The sequence below is a fragment of the Babylonia areolata genome, chromosome 12, assembly GCF_041734735.1.
Source record: "Babylonia areolata isolate BAREFJ2019XMU chromosome 12, ASM4173473v1, whole genome shotgun sequence".
Lineage (NCBI taxonomy): Eukaryota > Metazoa > Mollusca > Gastropoda > Neogastropoda > Buccinidae > Babylonia > Babylonia areolata.
The window spans coordinates 30,301,317-30,324,099 of NC_134887.1; the positions used below are offsets into that span (position 1 = coordinate 30,301,317).

The 22,783-nt window shown below is 45.8% G+C and overlaps 1 protein-coding gene across 1 annotated transcript in view; it reads right to left on the minus strand.

Moving 5' to 3' along the window:
• Positions 1-22,783, minus strand: part of LOC143288142 (TBCC domain-containing protein 1-like) — a 31,743-nt gene that overhangs the window by 784 nt on the left and 8,176 nt on the right. Inside the window, exons 8-18 of the mRNA XM_076596437.1 lie at positions 21,534-21,609; positions 19,994-20,090; positions 17,389-17,467; positions 16,809-16,929; positions 14,214-14,322; positions 12,518-12,566; positions 11,541-11,620; positions 10,968-11,090; positions 9,772-9,947; positions 8,412-8,509; positions 1,608-1,757 (exon numbers count right to left, since the gene is read on the minus strand). Coding sequence (XP_076452552.1) covers positions 1,608-1,757; positions 8,412-8,509; positions 9,772-9,947; positions 10,968-11,090; positions 11,541-11,620; positions 12,518-12,566; positions 14,214-14,322; positions 16,809-16,929; positions 17,389-17,467; positions 19,994-20,090; positions 21,534-21,609 — 1,158 coding nt within the window. The remainder of the gene's footprint in view (positions 1-1,607; positions 1,758-8,411; positions 8,510-9,771; positions 9,948-10,967; positions 11,091-11,540; positions 11,621-12,517; positions 12,567-14,213; positions 14,323-16,808; positions 16,930-17,388; positions 17,468-19,993; positions 20,091-21,533; positions 21,610-22,783) is intronic.

A 22,783-nucleotide genomic window follows, 5' to 3' on the forward strand; every position in this document is an offset into this window, starting at 1 on the left:
AGGACTAAAAAAAAAAAAAAGACAAATTTTGTATGTGTGCGTGTGTGTGTGTGTGTGTGTGTGTGTGTGCAAATTCTTAAACACGTGAAAAACATGTATGAACCCTGTAACATGTTTATGTGCACACTAATTCTACACCAACTTCCTGTCTCATGACCACCGTTTTCCCTGCAGAATAGAAGAATGAAATTGATGCGAACATTCATCTGTCATGGCTCTTTTTACTTTGTTGTTGTCTTCCAAATCTTCAGTTCAGAAAGCTGCTGTTGTCACACACACACACACACACATGCACAGATACAGACACAACACAGAGACAAACACATGCACACACACACATCACACAAATACACACACAAACACCCACACTCACACAAACACGCACACTCTTACAAACACATACATACACCCCCAACACATACACACACGGAGATACACATAATACACCCCCCACACATACACACACACTCACACAAACACATACATACCATAAGATTCAGACTATTGGCCGCAATTTTTTCCCCAAACTTCTACCCCTGCAGCTAAAATAACCATGCAGCTAGTTTATGGATTTCTCCTGATGTTGCGGGTTTTCCTATGATGCGTTCAGGTCAAATCAAGTTGTTGCCATCAGTCTCCTATCTATTTTTAGGTTCACATTATGTTTCAAAACTGGTTCATGAATTCAAAACTCACTGTAAAAGTGTGTCATTGATAACTGTTAAAATTTTATTTCCACTAAATTTATATGCGGCCTTTACACACACAAAACATTCAGCTGATCGCCCTTGTTCAGACCACTTCCATCATGCCGAAAACCACGACGCAATACTTACAATGCTGCTTTCAAATTGAAGGTGATCAGCCTGGCTACTGAAAAGGGAAATCGAGCTGCTGCCTTTGAACTTGGAGTGAACGAATCCATGATCAGACGTTGGAGAAAGCAGGGGGACGAACTTCCTCACTGCAAAAAGTCGCAAAGCTGGACTCTTGAATGTAGCAGACGACAGAGAAGCCACCAGCTCCAGCCAGCATGACTCGGATTCATCCGACAGTGAAAACGAGGACTGGGTCAGTAGTGCCATGGCAGAAAAAGCTGTGCTTCTGTTGTTCAATTCCGACACTCAAGACGAAGTTTTCAGTGGCTTCAGTAGATGGATGACAACTATGAATGAATAAATGTGACTACCAGTAATTGTTAGTGTGTGTGTGTTAGTGTGTATCTTTGATGTAGCTGTATTTTTCTTTTGTGTTGCTTTGTCACTGAATTTGTAATAGAAGTTGTGCTTTGCGCGCGTCTGACATGTTTCTATGGTTGTCGAGTTTCTCACTTTTTGTAACTGATTTTCGAACATTTTTACACTTGTTTTTTTGTGCAACATTTGCGGCTTATAAACTAGAGTGGCTTATGTGTGTTTAAATTCCAGTTTTTTGGGTTTTTTTTAAACTCAGTGGATTCTGCTTAAATAACAATGCGCTCAATAGTCCAGATTTTATGGTACACTCCCCATACACACACAAACACCCCCACGCACACACACCCCCACACAAACACACACACAAATGCATACACCCCCCCCACACACACCCACACCCCCCACACTCACATGAAACCTGCTCTCCACCAGTGCCTGGAACTCTTTGCGCTGCTCACGACTGAGGCCTGCCTCCTTGACAGTGCGCTGCCAACTGTCGATCTGTCGCTGTCTCTGACTCACTGCTCGCTGGTAACGGCTGGGCAGACCTCCTGGGATGGACTGTGTGTGGACATACATGTACCCATCACCACAAACTGTGTGTTGTGCTGTGTTGTGGCAACAACTAATTAAATCAAATTATTATGGTGCTTAGAGCCTCACTGACCACTAAGGCCATCGCCACGTTAGCACCTACTTCAGGCCGAGGGTAAGAAAAGTACAATAAAAACTAGTTGTGGTAATGGCTGGGCAGACCTCCTGGGATGGTCTGTGTGTGGACATACATGTACCCATCACCACAAACCGTGTGCTGTGTTGTGCTGAGCTGTGTTGTGCTGTGTTGTGGCAACAACTAATTAAATCAAATTATTATGGTGCTTAGAGCCTCACTGACCACTAAGGCCATCGCCACGTTAGCACCTACTTCAGGCCAAGGGTAAGAAAAGTACAATAAAAACTAGTTGTGGTAATGGCTGGGCAGACCTCCTGGGATGGACTGTGTGTGGACATACATGTACCCATCACCACAAACTGTGTGTTGTGTTCTGTTGAAATGTGTTGTGCTGTGCTGTGCCATGTTGTGTCGTGCTGTGCTGTGTGGTGTTGTGCCGTTAGGCTGGGCAGACCTCCAGGGATGGACTGTGTGTGGACATACCTCCATCACCACAAACAGTGTGTTGTGTTGTGTTGTGTGTGTGTGTTGTGCGGTGTGTTGTGTTGTATTGTGCTGTGTTCTGTTGTGCTGTGCTTTGCTGTGTAGTGTTGTGCTGTGGTAACGGCTGGGCAGACCTCCAGGGATGTACTGTGTGTTGGCATACACCCATCACCACAAACTGTGTGTTGTGCTGTGCTGTGTTGAGTTGTGCGTGTTGTGCTGTGCTGTGTTGTGCAGTGCTGTGTTGAGTTGTATGTAGTGTGCTGTGCTGTGTTGAGTTGTGTGTGTTGTGCTGTGCTGTGTTGAGTTGTGTGTGTTGTGCTGTGCTGTGTTGAGTTGTGTGTAGTGTGCTGTGCTGTGTTGAGTTGTATGTGATGTGCTGTGCTGTGCTGAGTTGTGTGTGTCCTGTTGTGCTGTGTTGAGTTGTGTGTGTCGTGTTGTGCTGTGTTGAGCTGTGTGTGTCGTGCTGTGCTGTGTTGAGTTGTGTGTGTTATGTTGTGCTGTGTTGAGGGTCGTTCTTCATCGACAGGAGCAGCGATGGAGCTCGGCAGCCGTCTGAGCGTCTGAGCAGCCCTCTTTAGGAATGCACTGCTCACCTCCCTGGCATGAGGAAGGGGCTAGAAAAGGTGCCCTAAAAATTGCCTGCTCCATATCGCCCTGGCCAGCATACCGCGGCTGGCGGGGACCCTACATCAGCGGTCGAAACAAAGAGAAAGAAAAGAAAAAAACAAGGATCGTTCCTCTCACCATTGGTGCCTGGAACATAAGGACTCTCCTGGACAGAGATAACGTGGACAGACCCCAAAGGAGAACGGCACTAGTTGCATCCGAACTCGCCAGATACAACATCGACATCGCAGCCTTGAGTGAGACTCGGCTTGCAGGCGAAGGTGAGCTCTGTGAACGGGGATCTGGTTACACCTTCTTCTGGAGTGGACGAGGAAGCGAAGAGCGACGTGAGGCTGGCGTTGGTTTTGCAGTAAAAACAGCACTTGTCAGCAAGCTAGCTGGAATCCCAAAGGGAGTCAACGATAGGCTTATGACCATGAAACTCCCACTGGCATCTGGCCAGAAGCACCTCACCATTGTCAGTGCCTACGCCCCAACCATGACCAACCCGGATGAAGTGAAGGCGAAGTTCTACGAGGACCTTCACTCTGTCATTGCTGCTATCCCTAAAGCAGACAAGCTCATCATTCTTGGGGACTTCAATGCTAGAGTTGGCTCTGACTACATCTCCTGGGATGGAGTGATTGGAAAGCATGGTGTGGGCCACTGTAACCCAAATGGATTGCTTTTGCTTCAGACCTGTGCAGAGCACGAACTGCTGATAACCAACACAGTTTTCTGCCTCCCTACCCGTAACAGGACGTCATGGATGCACCCTCGCTCAAAGCATTGGCATCTCATCGATTACGTCATCGTCAGGAAAAGGGATAGGCAAGATGTACGTGTGACAAAGACCATGTGCGGCGCCGAGTGTTGGACAGACCATCGCCTTGTAGTCTCGAAGCTGAATATTCGAATCCAGCCCAAGAGACGCCCCCAAGGCCAGAAGGCTCCAAAACGGCTCAACATTGCTCAGCTGAAAAACATCACCATCAAACAGACTTTTGTGGAGCTGCTGGAAGATCGTCTGGAATCCGCCTCTCTGGACAACCAGAATGTGGAGTCTGACTGGAGGACCTTGCGCGAGATGATCTATAGTACAGCTTCAGAGACCCTGGGACCCATGACCAGAAAGCACAAAGACTGGTTTGATGAAAACTGTGAGGAAATCAAGCAGCTTCTGGATGAGAAACGCCGTCTGCATCAAGCCCACCTGAGCAACCCAAAGTCCACATCAAAAAAGGATGCGTACAATGCCATCCGCAGGACTGTTCAGCAAAAGTTACGTCAGATGCAGGATAAGTGGTTGAGCGACAAAGCCGATGAGATCCAGGGATATGCTGACAGGCACGATATGAAGAGGTTCTATGATGCCTTAAAAGAAGTCTACGGTCCCACATCCTCAGGATCATCCCCCCTCCTCAGTGCAGATGGGAATACCTTGATCACCGAGAAGGAGAAAATTCTCAAACGCTGGGCTGAGCACTTCAACAGTGTCTTAAATCGCCCTTCCTCCATAAATGATGAAGCCATAGACCGGCTCCCACAAGTCCCCATCAACGAAGCACTGGACGATCCGCCAACACTTCTTGAGACCCAGAAAGCAATCCGTCTGCTATCCAGTGGCAAAGCACCTGGCTCAGACTCCATACCAGCAGAGGTCTACAAGGATGGAGGCACTGTGCTGACTGAGAAGCTCCATCAGCTGTACTCACTCATGTGGAAAGAAGAGACGATCCCCCAGGATTTCAAAGATGCATCTATCATTCACCTGTACAAGCGAAAGGGGAACCGGCAAGCCTGTGATAACCATCGGGGCATTTCCTTGCTCTCTATCGCAGGCAAGATACTTGCCAGGATCTTACTAAACCGCCTCACAGCACACCTTGACCAAGGTCATTTGCCTGAGAGCCAGTGTGGATTCCGGAAAGAGCGCGGAACCACCGACATGGTGTTTGCTGCAAGGCAGCTGCAAGAGAAATGTCAGGAGCAAAATGCTGCTCTGTTCTCCACCTATGTTGACCTCACTAAAGCCTTCGACACCGTGGGTAGAGAGGGACTGTGGAAGATCATGGCCAAGTACGGATGCCCTCGGAAATTTATTTCCTTGGTCAGCCAATTCCATGAAGGCATGCAGGCTCGAGTCCAGGACAATGGTGAAACATCTGCTGCTTTTCCTGTCACAAATGGTGTCAAGCAAGGCTGCGTCCTGGCTCCAACACTGTTCAGCCTCATGTTCTCTGCAATGCTTACTGATGCCTTCAGAGATGGCGATGTTGGAATTGGCCTAAAGTACCGAACAGATGGCAAGCTGTTTAACCTCAGAAGGCTTCAAGCAAAAACGAAGGTCATGACAGACATCATCAGAGACTTTTTGTTTGCTGATGATTGTGCCCTCAACGCTGGATCTGAAGCTGACATGCAACTCAGCGTGGACAAATTTGCCACTGCCAGCAGGAACTTCGGCCTTACCATCAGCACGAGGAAAACTGAAGTTCTCCATCAGCCAGCCCCAGGGAAACCCTACGTTGAGCCCAACATCACAGTCAACGGTCAGAGACTCAGTGTGGTGGAGCGGTTCACATACCTTGGCAGCACATTGTCACAAAATGCGACCATTGACGATGAAGTGAACGTCAGGATTGCAAGAGCAAGCGCAACTTTTGGTAGACTCTATGCAAATGTCTGGAACAGAAGAGGCATTGGTCTTGAGACCAAACTAAAGGTGTACAGAGCAGTAGTTCTCCCCACACTACTGTACGCCTGCGAAACTTGGACAGTGTACCAACGACATGCCAAGAAGCTGAACCACTTCCACACAACATGCCTAAGGAAGCTACTGAACATCAAGTGGCAAGACAGGACCCCAGACACGGAGGTGCTTGCAAAAGCCACCCTTCCCAGCATCTTCACCATCCTGATGCAGTCCCAGCTTCGCTGGGCTGGACACGTGGCGCGCATGCCAGACCATCGGCTGCCCAAAAGGCTCTTCTATGGCGAGCTGCAACAAGGGAAGAGATCACACGGAGGTCAGAAGAAGCGCTTCAGAGATACTCTGAAAGTCTCTCTGAAAGCGTTTGATATCAACCCTGACTCCTGGGAGGAATCTGCAGCGGACCGTGACAAATGGCGCACTGCTGTGCACAAAGGTGCCAAGTTGTGCGAGGCCAACAGGACTGCTGCAGCTGTTCAGAAGAGGCAGGCCAGAAAGTCACGGGCAAACAAGCTCCCTGACAATGATATGCCTGTTCTTGTCTGCCCCAACTGTCAGCGAACATTTCGTGCGCAGATTGGACTATTCAGCCATCTGCGCACTCACAGATAGATTCATGAGCATCCCCCCCCCCCCCCACCACCCTCCCCCCATCCCCCAGCTGGATGACAACGATGGTCATCATCGATCTCGATGGACACACACCATGTTGTGCTGTGTTGAGTTGTGTGTGTCATGTTGTGCTGTGTTGAGTTGTGTGTGTTATGTTGTGCTGTGTTGAGTTGTGTGTGCTGTGCTGTCGTGCTGTGCTGTGTTGAGTTGTGTATGTTATGTTGTGCTGTGTTGAGTTGTGTGTGTCATGTTGTGCTGTGTTGAGTTGTGTGTGTTATGTTGTGCTGTGTTGAGTTGTGCTGTGTTGAGTTGTGTGTGTTGTGTTGTGCTGTGGTGAGTTGTGTGTGTTGTACTGTGCTGTGCTGTGTTGTGCTGTGCTTAGTTGTATTGTGCTGTGCTGTTGTGCTGTGCTGTGCTGGGCTGTGCTGAGCTGTGTTGAACTTTGTTGTGTTGTGCTATTTTGCATTGTATAGTATCATATTGTATTGTATTGTATCGCATCAAACTATGTCATACTGTATTGTACTGTGTTGTATTACTCTTCTGTCACAACAGATTTCTGTGTGTGAAATTGGGGCCACTCTCCCCTGGGAGAGTGCATCAGTACAGTGAGAGTGCCGCCCTTTTTTTTTTCCACTGTTTGTTTCTGCCTGCAGGCGTGCTTGTTTTCCTATCAAAGTGGATTCTACTGCATAACTTTGCCAGGGACAAACCCTTTTGTTGCTGTGTGTTATTTCTTCTTCTTCTTCGTTCGTGGTCTGCAACTCCCACGTTCACTCGCATATTACACGAGTGGGATTTTACGTGTATGACCGTTTTTACCCTGCCATGTAGGCAGCCGTACTCCGTTTTCGGGTGTGTGCATGCTGGGTATGTTCTTGTTTCCATAACTCACCGAACGCTGACATGGATTACAGGTTCTTTAACGTGCATATTTGATCTTCTGATTGCATATACACATGAAGGGGGTTCAGGCACTAGCAGGTCTGCACATATGTTGACCTGGGAGATCGGAAAAATCTACACCCTTTACCCACCAGGCGCCGTTACTGAGATTCGAACCCGAGACCCTCAGATTGAAAGTCCAACGCTTTAACCACTCGGCTATTGCGCCCGTCTGTGAGTTATTTCAACTGCGCTAAGACTTCATTTGATGGTATCATCTGTATGACCAGCACCCAGACCACCACTCAAGGTCTGGGTGGAGGGGTGGAAGATACTGGTTAGTGTGGGATTCAGACCTGTGTACTCCGATTCTCTGGCTACATCCCACATACCGCATGTCACAGTGCCCCAGACACATCTCTCTGGACCAGACTGGCCCATCCCAGAATCTGACTCTCAGTGCTACAACCTCCGTTTTATCCTTCCCCAACTGAACTCGGGTAATATCTATTCACACACAACCTGGGTGGAGTGAGGAAAATCGGAATACGGTGCCTTCTGGTCATCAATTTGCAACCCTAACCACTTCGCCACGGCAGGATTGAACCCAACTGCTTCCAGTCGTCAATTCACGACACTAACCACTTCGCCACGGCAGGATTGAACCCAACTGCTTCCAGTCGTCAATTCACGACACTAACCACTTCGCCACGGCAGGATTGAACCCAAATGCTTCCAGTCGTCAATTCACGACACTAACCACTTCGCCACGAAGAGACTGAACCCACATGCTTCCAGTTGTCAATTCACGACACTAACCACTTCACCACGAAGAGACTGAACCCACATCCTTCCAGTCGTCAATTCACGACACTAACCACTTCGCCACGAAGAGACTGAACCCACATGCTTCCAGTCGTCAATTCACGACACTAACCACTTTGCCACAGCAGGATTGAACCCACATGCTTCCAGTCGTCAATTCATGACACTAACCACTTCGCCACGGCAGGACTGAACCCACAGTCCAGTCATCAATTTGTGACCCTAACCACTTTTCCATAGAGGGACTGAACCCATGTTCTTCCAGTCATCAATTTGCGACCCTGACCACTTCACCATGGCCAGATTGAACCCATGTCCTTCCATGTGTCAATCCATGACGCTAACCACTTGGCCACGGGGGGACGTGAAATGTACGAGAGCGGAGAGAGAAAGGAGAGGGGGAGCAGTAGTGTACCTTGGTGGGCCCCTCCATGTGGAAGGGAATGGCGAAGGTGTAGAACTCCCCTGCCTGCATCAGCTCCCAGATGGGAACATCGTCACGGTGATCTGGACCTGCACACAACACAGCCTGCATCATTCTTCTTCTTCTTCATTTGTGGGCTGCAACTCCCACATTCACTCGCATGTACACGAGTGGGCTTTTTACGTGTATGACCGTTTTTACCATGCCATGTAGGCAGCCATACTCATGTTTTCTGAGGTGTGCATGCTGGGTATGTTCTTGTTTCCATAACCCACCGAACGCTGACATGGATTACAGGATCTTTAACGTGCGTATTTGATCTTCTGCTTGCATATACACATGAAGGGGGATCAGGCATTAGCAGGTCTGCACATATGTTGACCTGCGAGATTGGAAAAATCTCCACCCTTTACCCATCAGGCGCCATTACCGAGATTCGAACCCAGGACCCTCAGATTGAAAGTCCTACACTTTAACTACTCGGCTATTGCGCCCATCCGTGTATCACTCAATAATAAGGATAGACGTGTAGTAATCTACTGAGTGAATCGACTACATCCCATCCTTGTAACAGATTCACTCAGAACATAGCAGGTCTTAAAATCATTGTTAACAAGCAAACCACTTATTTATTCCAGTTTTGTGATGTATCATATTCTTCAAAATGTGACTGCCATCCTCATTGCCAAAATGTAAGTAGATTCACTCAGAACAAGAAAGTACATATATGGCACAAACTCCACATGTAAAGGGCTCTAAGCGCCTCACATGAAACAATACATATACAACAGTGCATAGTAACACACGTCTGCACCTGAAAAAACAACCCATATGTGTTTATCTATATACACCAAGACAATACTACAAATTGCAGATATGAACAATCACACACACACACACACACCCCATTCACTGACCACAGAGGTCTGTTCTAGAGACACACACACACCTCTCTCCCCCCCCACCCCTCTTTACCCCCTCCCCGCCACACACACCACTGACCAATACAGAGGGGTTGGTCCCAGAGGTTCAAGGTGGGGGTGAGCCCCCCCTGCCCCCCCCCCCCCACACTCCTTCCCACTTCACACACACACACACATACCCCCCCCCCAGCACCCCAGAGACATACACCCCCCCCCCTCCCCACACACACACACACCACTAACCAATACAGAGGGGTCTGTCCTAGAGTTTCAAGGTAGCGTTGAAAACCCCACATACCCCCTCCTTCCCCCACCCCCACACACAGGCATACACCCTCCCCACCACACACAGACACACACCTGAACTCCCCCTTCCACCCCCATACACACATACACATCCCACCCACCCCTACACACACACCACTGACCAATGCAGAGGGGTCTGTCCCAGAGGTTGCAGGTGGGGGTGATGCCGGCACGTGTCAGGTGGGGGCCGAGGGAAGGGTAGTGGGTGTGGAAGGGGGCCAGCACTATGGTGTCGTTGCCGCTCAGCAGCAGGGGCCGGTTGGGGGTCAGCAGGTGCAGCGAGCACAGCGTGGACCCACTGCACACACACACCCACAGGCATGGCACAGCACGTCACCATGGTCACAGTCCCATCAAACGTTTGTGTATGATGGTCAGTCGTGTCCGACAATGACCAGCAGAGGAAGCAACTGCTGCCCAAACTATCTGGGACAGAATCTGATTATAGTGGAGAGTGTTTTGACCAAGTTACACCCCAACTCTCTCGGCCAAGAGGGTTTTAGGACAGTCAGCATTGGGATGGTTCCCAAAGGCCAACAAGACCCCAGGGCTGCAGTACACCAAAAGCCAGTGAAATTTTGCTTCCAAGTCTGAGAGTCACAGTCCCACACAAAAGACTGATCTGTAAAATAACTTCCTATTGCCATGGAGAAACCATTGATAATACAGCTCTCACTGTGCTGTTGTACTTGTAATCCACCTTTAAAAATATCTTCCAACGTTTGATAATAATAATAACAATAATAATAAAACAATGGATACTTATGGTATGATATGATATGATATGATATATGATATATATGATATGATACTAATATAGTGCCTATCCTCGGTCGGAGACCAAGTTCTAAGCACTTTACAAACACTGGATCATATGCACAAGTTGCCTACCTGGGTAGAGGCCATTTGACAGCTGCCATTGGGTGCTCATCATCGTTTCCTGTGTGTGTGTGTGTGTGCGCGCGCGCGTGTGCCTGCGTGCGTATGTGTGACACTGTGTGTACGGGCATTGTCACGGACACATTCCATCTGTTTCGATTGTAAATCTTGATTATAAAGCTTTGTGTTGTTAATAACAACATTTTTCACATTGATGCTAACTGTTAGCACTCAGGACCCGAAGTTCTGAGGCAGCAGAGTGCATATTCGTCTTCTTCTTCTTCATCGTGGGCTGTAACTCCCATGTTCACTCGTACCCCGCCATGTAGGCAGCCATACTCCGTTTTCAGGGGTGGCAGAGCGCATCAAAACACCCACTGTCGTTACCACTGTGAACCAGTCCAGTCCCTGAAGAATACTGCAGGTGAGCGGTGTTTACCTGACCATGATGGTTCTGGCGGCGGCTATGATGGTGACGTTGTCACAGTTACTGACGTGGACGAAGGCCTCCACTGGACCCAGGATAACCGTCGTGTTGCGACACTTCTCCACCGTCACTGACCTGTCGTCACACCACAACACACCAACATCACTGACCTGTCATCACACCACAACACACCAACATCACTGACCTGTCGTCACACCACAACACACCACTGTCATGTCTGTCATCATGCCACAACACACCAACATCACAGACCTGTCGTCACACCACAACACACCAACATCACTGACCTGTCGTAGCACCACACCACACCACTGTCATGTCTGTCATCATGCCACAGCACACCAACATCACTGACCTGTCGTCACACCACAACACACCACTGCCACAGTTTATCTCAGAGGTGAGAGGTGAAGGTCACTAACTACAGCCACAGTTTACATGAGAGGTGAGAGGTGAAGGTCACTAACTGAAGCCATACAGTTTACGTGAGAGGTGGCAGGTGAAGGTCAGTAACTACCTGAGAGGCGACAGGTCAAGGTCACTAACTGCAGCCACACAGTTTACCTGAGAGGTGACAGGAGGTAGATATAGGAGAAGTGACTGCGATGGATCTTCACGGTGCTCATCTCCAGCGTGCCAGAACTCTGCAGGCAAAAAACACAGCACTTTACATTTCCAGACACTCCACCCTCCACACTTTATCATATCATCTAATATCTATCTTGTGTAAGTCGACATTTACCAAGATTCTTCTAGTCCACCTCTTACACACATAACATATATGTAACGGCATGTGTGTCTTTGCGCATGAGTGTGTGTGTATGGGAGCAAATTTGTGTGCAGGAACTCGTGCTTGTAAGTGTTGGGTGGGGCCTGGCTACATTTGTTTCATGAGAGCTGGGCTTGGGTCTCTGTGAGACTGCTAATTGTTATGCGTGTGCGTGCTGTTTCGTAAAGCGTGGTCCATTTTCGTTCTTGGTTTCATCTCAGTCTTTCGCCTTCTATGTATCTTTTCTTTTGCAGAATGAAACTGTCCAAAAATGATACTGAAATTCTTTATTGTAAAAATCTGACATAACATGGTTTTCCTTTAAGAAGAGAAAAAGAACAAACAAAACAACAAAACAAAAACAAAAAAACAACTACTGAATCTGAGTGATGGCAATTCTGAAAATCACTTTCTTTCTTTCCCCCTTTCTTTGGTAAATAAACACCTGGGAGGGGGGAGGGGGGGAGTACATAAAAAGGTAACATACATAAATTGAAAATCATAAACACACACAAATACAGTAGAATTTTGGACAAATAGTGAAATACATGTGCATGTCAATCTTGTGTGTGTATGTGTGTGTGTGTGTGTGTGTGTGTGTGTGTGTGTGTGAGAGTGTTAGTGTGTGTGTGTGTGTGTGTGTGTGTATGTGTGTGAGAGTGTTAGTGTCAGTGTGTGTGTGTGTGTGTGTGTGTGTGTGTGTGTGTGTGTGTGTGTGTGTGTGTAGGTGGTGTGTGCAGTGTGAGTGAGGGTCAGTCGAAGTGACACTCACCCTGGCAATGGTCTGTTTGCTGACTTGACTCATGATGATCAGCTTGTTCCTGCACACACACACACACAGCCACACATGCAGCAACACGCCCATCAACAGTGAAAAACATTCATCAGTCCTAAAACAACACACACCATCATTAACCCCTTCAGTGATGCTGATGAGTATGCTGGTCAGTGAAGGGCTGTCACCGCAACGAGATAATACACAGCTTACAGGTCAGGATGTCAGTGAAGGGCTGTCACCGCAATAAGATAATACACAGCTTACAGGTCAGGATGTCAGTGAAGGGCTGTCACCACAATGAGATAATACACAGCTTACAGGTCAGGATGTCAGTGAAGGGCTGTCACCGCAATGAGATAATACACAGCTTACTGGTCAGGATGTCAGTGAAGGGCTGTCACCGCAGTGAGATAATACACAGCTTACAGGTCAGGATGTCAGTGAAGGGCTGTCACCTCACTGAAGTCAGACAGAGCTTACAGGTCAGGATGTCAGTGATGGGCTGTCACCTCAGTGAGATAATACACAGCTTACAGGTCAGGATGTCAGTGACCTTTTTTATATTTGGACTTTCTCCTCTTGGGATTGCATTGTCTTTGATCACCATTTATGCTATCAAAAAGTTCACAAAAAGTAGCAACTGCATTTCAAACTGATGCCACAGATCTCATTTTGCCAAGGTTCAGCAGTGAAAGGGTTAAAAACATTTTCCAATGTTAATTCACACAAAAATTCCATTTGGAAGGGGGAAAAAACCCCAAAGATGACTGGTGAAAAAATGCTCCAGCCCCCTCTCACACACAGATATAATCAAAAGATACACATGCCGGTGTTGACACAAGCCTAACACACACCCAGACATGTACACAGATTCACATGCGCATGAATTAACGTGCCCACAGATCATACCCAGGGAACAGCAGTCTGAACTTCCCACAAAGAAATCTGTTGTGACAAAAAGTAATAGAATAGAAATAGCAGAGCAGAGCAGAGCAGAGCAGGACAGAACAGAACAGAATAGAACAGAGGAACCCAAATTTCACACAGAGGTGTCTACTGTGACAAAAAGTGAACACAATACAATACACTACTGTAGAGCATCCCAATTTCAAACAGATAAATCTGTTGTGAAAAATAAGTTAATACAATATAGTGCAATACAACAATAAATACACTAAAACAGATTGCAGTACAGTGTAATACAATGGAATGCAATACAATACAATGCAATACAATTACAATGCAATACCATACAAAACAATACAATAGAATGCAATACAACACAATCTAATACAACATAACACAACACAATATGATGCAACACAACACAACACAACACAATATGATACAACACAACACAGTACAGTACAACAAAAAACAATACAACACAATATAACACAACACAACACAAAAGAACACAAAACGATACAATACAATATAACATAATACAACACAGCATAACACAACACAATATAACACAACGCAACACAGTATCAGTATCAGTAGCTCAAGGAGGCGTCACTGCGTTCAGTCAAATCCATATACGCTACACCACATCTGCCAAGCAGATGCCTGACCAGCAGCGTAACCCAACGCGCTTAGTCCGGCCTTGAGACAACACAACACAACACAACACAACACATTCTACAGCAAAACACCCAAGCAGGCGGGCAGACTCCAGGCCTCTCACCCTGTGACATGTTCCTTGGGCACGATCTGAGCGTTGGTGGCGATCTTGCCGCGCTTGGTCTTGGTGGTGGCTGACGTTCCTGAAGGCTCCCCCTGGTCAAGGCTCTCCCCTGGACAACGATTCAAACAGCCAGCTAGAAAATCACGCCGTTCACCATACTGAATTGTTGTACTGTATTACTCGTTTGTGTCACAACAGATTTCTCTGTGTGAAATTCGGGCTGCTCTCCCTCAGGGAGAGCACATTGCTACACTGAAAGCGCCACCCTTTTTTCTTTTCTTTTTTTTTTTTCTATCTGCAGTTTTTTTTAAAATTTGTTTTCCTATCGAAGTTGACTTCTCCTCAGAATTTTTCCAACCCATTTGTTGCCATGGTTTTTTTGGTGTTTTTTTTTACGTGGTCTAAGTGTATGCTGTACATGGTACCTCAGTTTATCATCTCATCTGAATGACTAGTGTCCAGACCACCACTCAAGGTCTAGTGGAGGGGGAGAAAATATTGGCGACTGTGCCCGGATTTGAACCAGTGCACTCAGATTCTCTCGCTTCGCTTCCTAGGCAGACGTGTTACCTCTAGGCCATCGCTCCACGTATAATAATAATAATAATAATAATACAAATAGTGAGCATTTTACTAGTTATGCGCTCTGTCTCCTCAGTGCAGGAGCCCATAGCATCAACAGTTAAGGAGGCAGACAGCATTATAAATACCAAATAATGATGTAAATTGTTGGTGCTTTGGCCACCTGAGTTAAGAAGGCAGACAGCATTATAAATACCAAATAATGATGTAAATTGTTGGTGCTTTGGCCACCTGAGTTAAGGAGGCAGACAGCATTATAAATACCATATAATGATGTAAATTGTTGGTGCTTTGGCCACCTGAGTTAAGGAGGCAGAGAGCATTATAAATACCAAATAATGATGTAAAGAGTTGGTGCTTTGGCCACCTGAGTTAAGGAGGCAGAGAGCATTATAAATACCAAATAATGATGTAAATTGTTGGTGCTTTTGGCACCTAAGTTAAGGAGGCAGACAGCATTATAAATACCATATAATGATGTAAATTGTTGGTGCTTCTGGCACCTACGTTCAGGAGGCAAAGAGCACTATAAATACCAAATACTGATATAAATTGTTGGTGCTTTTGGCACCTAAGCTGAGGAGGCAAAGAGCACTATAAATACCAAATACTGATGTAAAGAGTTGGTGCTTTCGGCACCTAACTTAAGGAGGCAGTAAGCACACTGTACAACACATCACAACACACAACTGACCAGCTAAAGGCCACAACAGACGTGTACCCAGGACGATACAGGCCGGCACACTGTACAACACACAACACGCCTCAGCACAACACACGACACACCACTGACCAGCAAAAGACCACGACAGACGTGTACCCAGGGAGATACAGGCCAACACACTGTACAACACACCACTGACCAGCAAAAGACCATGACAGACGTGTACCCAGGGAGATACAGGCTGACACACTGTACAACACATGACACATCACAGCACAACACACGACACACCACTGACCAGCAAAAGGACACAACAGACGTATACCCAGGGAGATACAGGCCGACACATTTTACCACACACAACACACCACAGCACAACAAACGACACACCACTGACCAGCAATAGGCCATGACAGACGTGTACCCAGGGAGATACAGGCCAACACACTGTAAAACACATGACACACCACTGACCAGCAAAAGGTCACAACTGACATGTACCCAGGATGATACAGGCCAACACACTGTACAACACACCACAACACACCACTGACCAGCAAGGCGATACAGGCCAACACACTGTACAACATATCACAACACACCACAGCACAACACACAACACACCACTGACCAGCAATAGGCCATGACAGACGTGTACCCAGGATGATACAGGCCAACACACTGTACAACACACAACACACCACAGCACAACACATCACAACACACCACAACACAGCACATGACACACCACTAACCAGCAAAAGGCCACGACAGACGTGTACCCAGGGCGATACAGGCCGACACACTGTACAACACACGACACACCACAGCACAACACACGACACACCACTGACCAGCAAAAGGCCACGACAGACGTGTACCCAGGGCCATACAGGCCAACACACTGTAAAACACACAACACACCACAGCACAGCACATGACACACCACTGACCAGCAAAAGGCCACGACAGACGTGTACCCAGGGCGATACAGGCCGACACACTGTACAACACATGACACACCACAGCACAGCACACTACACACCACAGACCAGCAAAAGGCCACGACAGACGTGTACCCAGGGCGATACAGGCCAACACACTGTACAACACATGACACACCACAGCACAGCACACTACACACCATGGACCAGCAAAAGGCCATGACAGACGTGTACCCAGGGAGATACAGGCCGACACACTGTACAACACACGACACACCACAGCACAGCACACTACACACCACGGACCAGCAAAAGACCATGACAGACGTGTACCCAGGGCGATACAGGCCGACACACTGTACAACACACGACATACCACAGCACAACACACGACACACCACTGACCAGCAAAAGGCCACGACAGACGTGTACCCAGGGCGATACAGGCTGACACATTGTAGGGGTTCTGCGTCAGGCAATCCTTCACCCACAGCTGGAAGTGCTTCTCTGAAAATGTCCTGCTGGCCTGCGTCACAAAGCAATCAATGAGAAAATACCTGAGCGCTTGTAGCAGACATACCGACACAAGTGCATACACACACACACGCACATACAGAGACATGGAAACACACACAGACTCAGTCAAAGATGGGACACACACATATATACTCACATAGATGGACACACTTACACAGTCAGACACACACTCACACACATGTATGGACACACGCACACACAGACACACACACACAGATGGACACACACACACACACACACATGGATGGACACACACACACACACACACACACCCAAAGTCTAACACAAACACAGATGGACAAACACACACATTCACCCCACCACCCCCACCCTCCACCAAAACATACTCACATCCAAAGAGGCAAGTACTCTAACACTGAAATCTCCACCAAATCACGAGCATAGAATGATAACTACACTGACGCTGACACAGATGGGGGGCGTGTACCTTGGAGTAGCCACTCCTGTAGATGACAGTCTGCAGCACGGCAATGTCTTGCAGCGACATGATCGTCTTCTTCTCCGCTCTGGCAGCGGACACACACAGGTACATGCCAGGTCATTAACAGGTGTAAACACACAACTGTATGTCATAGTAATAATCAACAATAACAATAATAAATAGATAACGAAGCGCTCTGCAAACAGCAAGTAAGAAACTGACAACGAACAAAGAAAATCAACAACCAGTTACTCACGGCGCTCCACAATTTACATGTTCAAACAGAAAATCAAGAATCATCAAGAATCAACCAAGAAGAAACAGTCGCCATCCTCGCATGATGAACAGCACACACACACACACACACACACACACACACTACTTTTTCCAAAAACAGCAAATTAGACTGAACTGTTACACAAATGCAAGTTGAAAAAGATATGGTTTCAGTTGGGATTTGAAAATGAAAAAGTCTATGTACCCACATACATCAACACTGCATGCAGATCCAGACAGCCAGTCATTCAGTTCATTTCAATTACCACAGCTGATCCAAAAGTCTTGTTGGTTAGGCTGCTATTTCTGTGTATGGTATATCGGGTGTCCCCAGAAAAGTGAACCGCTTTTTGAGAAGTATTTTCTCAGTAATAAAGAAACTGAATTCATTGAAAATTTTCCACACAGTAACCTTAGATTATCATCAATAAGTCCGCAAAATATCTAAAAGTTTGGACGCAAATTATGCAAGTATTGTCAAATTCAAAACAGCATGTAAAAAAATCAAACATCAGAGCTGTGCAATGTGACCTTCATCATGTTCATGCCAGCTGCCAGGTGTTGGCATCTGTCAATCAGTGTCAGTCTAAAAACAGCATGTCTGGGTGTCAAGTCTACTACTGAATTTTTTATTTTATTGTCGTCTGTATCCAAAATCAGTTCTGTCTAAAGTTTCAGTCTGGAAGGATCAACCATACCTTTGAGTGAAAGTGATAAGGTTACCACTGAAAACTGTTTCAAGGAGAAAGGCTGGGGTGGACGAAGGATCAAAAAGGAATTTCCAGGCAAGGGGTGGAGTCATGTCACTGTAAATAGACTTATCGCTAAAATACGCACTACAGGGTCAGTAGCATGTAAAATTGGCAGTGGGAGACCCAAGACTGTATGTTCGGAGGAGAACAAGGACCGTGTTGAGGAAATGATTCAATCCCAGGAGGAGAACCTAGGGACCAACAGATCTCTTAGAGAAGTTGCAAGTGATTTATAAGTGAGCAAGTCTTCTGTGCAAAGAATGGCGAAAGAACTGGAGCTGAAGCCCTTCAAGAGGATACTGGTATCAAGGAGGGACCAAAATGTTAGAGGGAAAAGAAAAACTTGCTGCCGTAACTTGAATGACCACTACTCGGCCACTGATGTGAAAAGGATCCTTTTCACAGATGAGAAAGACTTTACGTTAGAGATAGCTAAAAATCACCGAAACGATCGTGTTTATGGGAAACAGAAATGAGAAATTCAGCCATCTCGCCTCTATCATGAGATTTCTAGATTTTCAAAAAAAGATAATGGTTTCAGCTGGAGTATCCTGGAAAGGAAAAACAAACATTCATTTTATTGACACTGATAGAGCCATGGTTAATAGTGAAAGCCACATTCAGTTATTGGATGACAATCTCCCAGATTGTAGGCATCTTTATCCTAGAAACAATTACGTGTTTCAGCAAGATGGGGCTCCTTCATACACAAGTAGGATAACCCAGGCCCATCTGGAGGAGGCTGCACCAGAATTCATCAAGAAGGATTAATGGTCTCCACAAAGTCCTGACTGTAACCCAAAGGATTATGCCATATGGGACTCTCTGAGGGAGAAAGTTTACCTGGGAGTGAAAGACAAATTGAACGAGCAGGCATTAAAGGACAGGAAAATTATGTCATGGGAGGAGCTATCAGTGGAAGAAATACGTAAAAGCATTTCTGCTTGGAAGAAACAGCTTTGTATAGTCGTGGAGGAAGATGGAGGCCACATTGAGCATAAACTGAAATTTTTTTCCCTCTGATATTGGATTTTCTGACATGCTGTTTTGAATTTGACAATACTCGCATAATTTGTGTCCGAACTTTTAGATATTTTGCAGACTTGCTGCGGATACCCTAAGGTTACTGTGTGAAAATTTTCAATGAATTCAGTTTCTCTATCACTGAGAAAATACTTGTAAAAAAGCTGTTCACGATTTTGGGGACACCCGATATATTTCGAACTTGTATTGAGATTTTTAAAAAAGAGCCCCTTTGGTCAGTTAGGCTGCTATTTCTCTTTATGGTGTGTACCTTGTATTGAGATAAAAACAGCCTTTGAACTGTAAATATGCACACAATTTCGACAACATCATGTCTAGCTTTACTGTATGACATCACAGAAAATGCCATGTAACTGACTGTGTGTCCAATCAATAGTGGGTGCTAATGACAAAAGACCACTTGTACTGAGAGACGCACACATACACATACACAGAATCACACACACACATGAACACAAAACACACATACAGAATCTCTCTCTCTCTCTCTCTCTCACACACACACACACACAGACCTGTGAGCAAGACAGATAACTCACGACTTTTCAGCAGTGCCAGTGATGAGGAATCCCAAGGCTTCAACCCCTGACAGGGGCAGAGAACCACCACCACCACCACCACCACCGCTGCTGCCATCTGAGTCAGATTTTTAAAATAATAAAATTTTTATAATAAAAAAAAAGGGGGGGGGGGGAAGGGGAGGGTAAATAATATTAATAAACATATCTGAAAAGGCACACGCACACACACACACTCACACACACACACACACATATACATACATACACTCAAGCTCACACGCTTGTTCACACACACACACACACACACACACACACACACAGACCTACATGTGTTTCAGTTTTAGTTTCAAGGTATCCAAGCTGTTCCATAAACACTACATCTGGTGTCTATGAAACAAAACAAAAACAAGAGCAGAAAGGAGCACATGATAGTGATGAACCCAAAACACCCAACAGGCCTTGAGATACACCAGACACACATAAATAAAACAATAATGATAATAATATTTAAAAAAAAAAAATAAAAAAAAATTCATCTTCTTCTTCTGTTTAATTCATATAGCTCCTTTCCATGCAAAAAAAAGTTCAATTGTGCTGTACAATGTATATGGCAATTTTTAAAATATGCATTTCAACATTAAACTGACAACAAATGAAGAGTGAAGAAACATGACAATGAAGGAAGAGAAGAAGAGAAACATGACAATGAGGGAAGAGAAGAAGAGAAGAGAAACATGACAATGAGGGAAGAGAAGAAGAGAAACATGACAATGAGGGAAGAGAAGAAGAGAAACATGACAAAGAGGGAAAAGAAGAAGAGAAACATGACAATGAGGGAAGTGAAACATGACAATGAGAGAAGAGAAACATGACAATGAGGGAAGTGAAACATGACAATGAGAGAAGAGAAACATGACAATGAGGGAAGAGAACCATGGCAATGAGGAAAGAGAAACATGACAACGAGGGAAGAGAAACATGACAATGAGGAAAGAGAAACATGACAACGAGGGAAGAGAAACATGACAATGAGGGATGCTAAGAAGAGAACCATGACAATGAGGGAAGAGAACCATGGCAATGAGGGAAGAGAAACATGACAGTGAGGGAAGATAAGAGAAACATGACAATGAGGGAAGATGGCAATGAGGGAAGAGATACATGTGGAAGAGAAACATGACAATGAGGGAAGAGAAGAAGAGAAACATGACAACGACGGAACAGAAACATGACAAAGAGGGAAGAGAAGACAAACATAACAATGAGGGAAGAAAAACATGGCAATGAGGGGGGAGACACATGACAATGACCCAACAGAGACATGACAATGAGGGAAAAGAAGAGAAACATTACAATGAGGGAAGAGAAGATGAAGACAAACATGACAACGAGGGAAGAGAAGAAGAAGACAAATATGACGAGGGAAGAGAAACATGACCATGAGGGAAGAGAAGAGAAACATGACAATGAGGGAAGAGAAGCACGAACATGACAACGAGAGAAGAGAAACATGACAATGAAAGAAAAAGAAGAGAAACATGACAATGCGTGAACCAACCTGGGTCAGACAACAGCTCCACTATCTCCGCCAGGTTAGACTGCACAAACACCAGATGACTGTGGTCGTCCAGAGACTGCAATCATACAGTGACACGTAATAATAATAATAATAATAAATAATGATGCAGACTAACGCTCATATCTCCCGGGCCGGGAGCCTCACAATAAAAAGTTAAACATACTTCAACACACACGCATCATGTACTCCATCCACGAACAAGTGTGTGATAAAACAGACATGTGATCAAACACATCCACAGCCAGCAAAAAGTTCCAAGAAGCACAGTTAGTAAGTCAATGGTAAGCAGAATATAAGGGGTGTGTTCTGAGAGACTTTTTAAACTGAACCAAGTGACCAACTGAGAAAGGCAGTTTATTGGTCGAGTTTTTTTTTTTTCTTCTCTCCATAGATTATGCAAAGAACATTATTTTCATTATCTTTGATTTTGTTGGTTCAATATTTATAAAAGTTCATTCTGATCCAACTCATTTTTGCCACTGAACTATTCTTTTTCTCTTTTATGAATCAATAATCTGCGTATACAGTCCTTCCCATCATTCTGACTTGGTACCATACATAAATATGTAAGAGTGTGTGTGTGTGTGTGTGTGTACGTGCATGTGTGTATGCATGTGTGCGCGCATGTGTGAGCCTCTATGTACTTCTGCAAGACATTTCTCTTTGTGTTATGACAGTGATGATTGTCACGCGTTGACATATCCTGAGTATGAGACTCCCCTAAGCTGATATATTTTTTTGTCATATATCCTGAGTGTGAGACTCCCCTAAGCTGATATATTTTTTTGTCACGTATCCTGAGTGTGAGACTCCCCTAAGCTGATATATATATTTTTTTTTTGTCAATCGCCAGGTAGGCAGGCAACGCGTTCGGCCCAAATTTCACGTGCGGAGCAACTCGCGTCAGTGAGTTGTGTTTCAGTTTTTGTTTGTGCATGTATCTGTCAGGCACTGCACTGTCAACTGCTGTGAGAGTCACTTGTGACCAGGGCTTTTGGGGGTTGATTTTCCCCATGTCTTCTGCTGTGGAAAAGCAGCAGGTTGTCGTTGTTTGTTGGCTGGCGTTGCAAAGGCTGGAACACCAGTTCCAGGTTTTTCACATAACCTGTCTGAGGTGAGGGTGTGTGATGTTTCCTTGGCCGGCTGGTTGTTGGGACTTGCAGGAATGGTGGTGGTGGAGGGAATGACAGAGGCTGTGAATGCGTGTGTTTCTTTTGTATTTGCTGTAG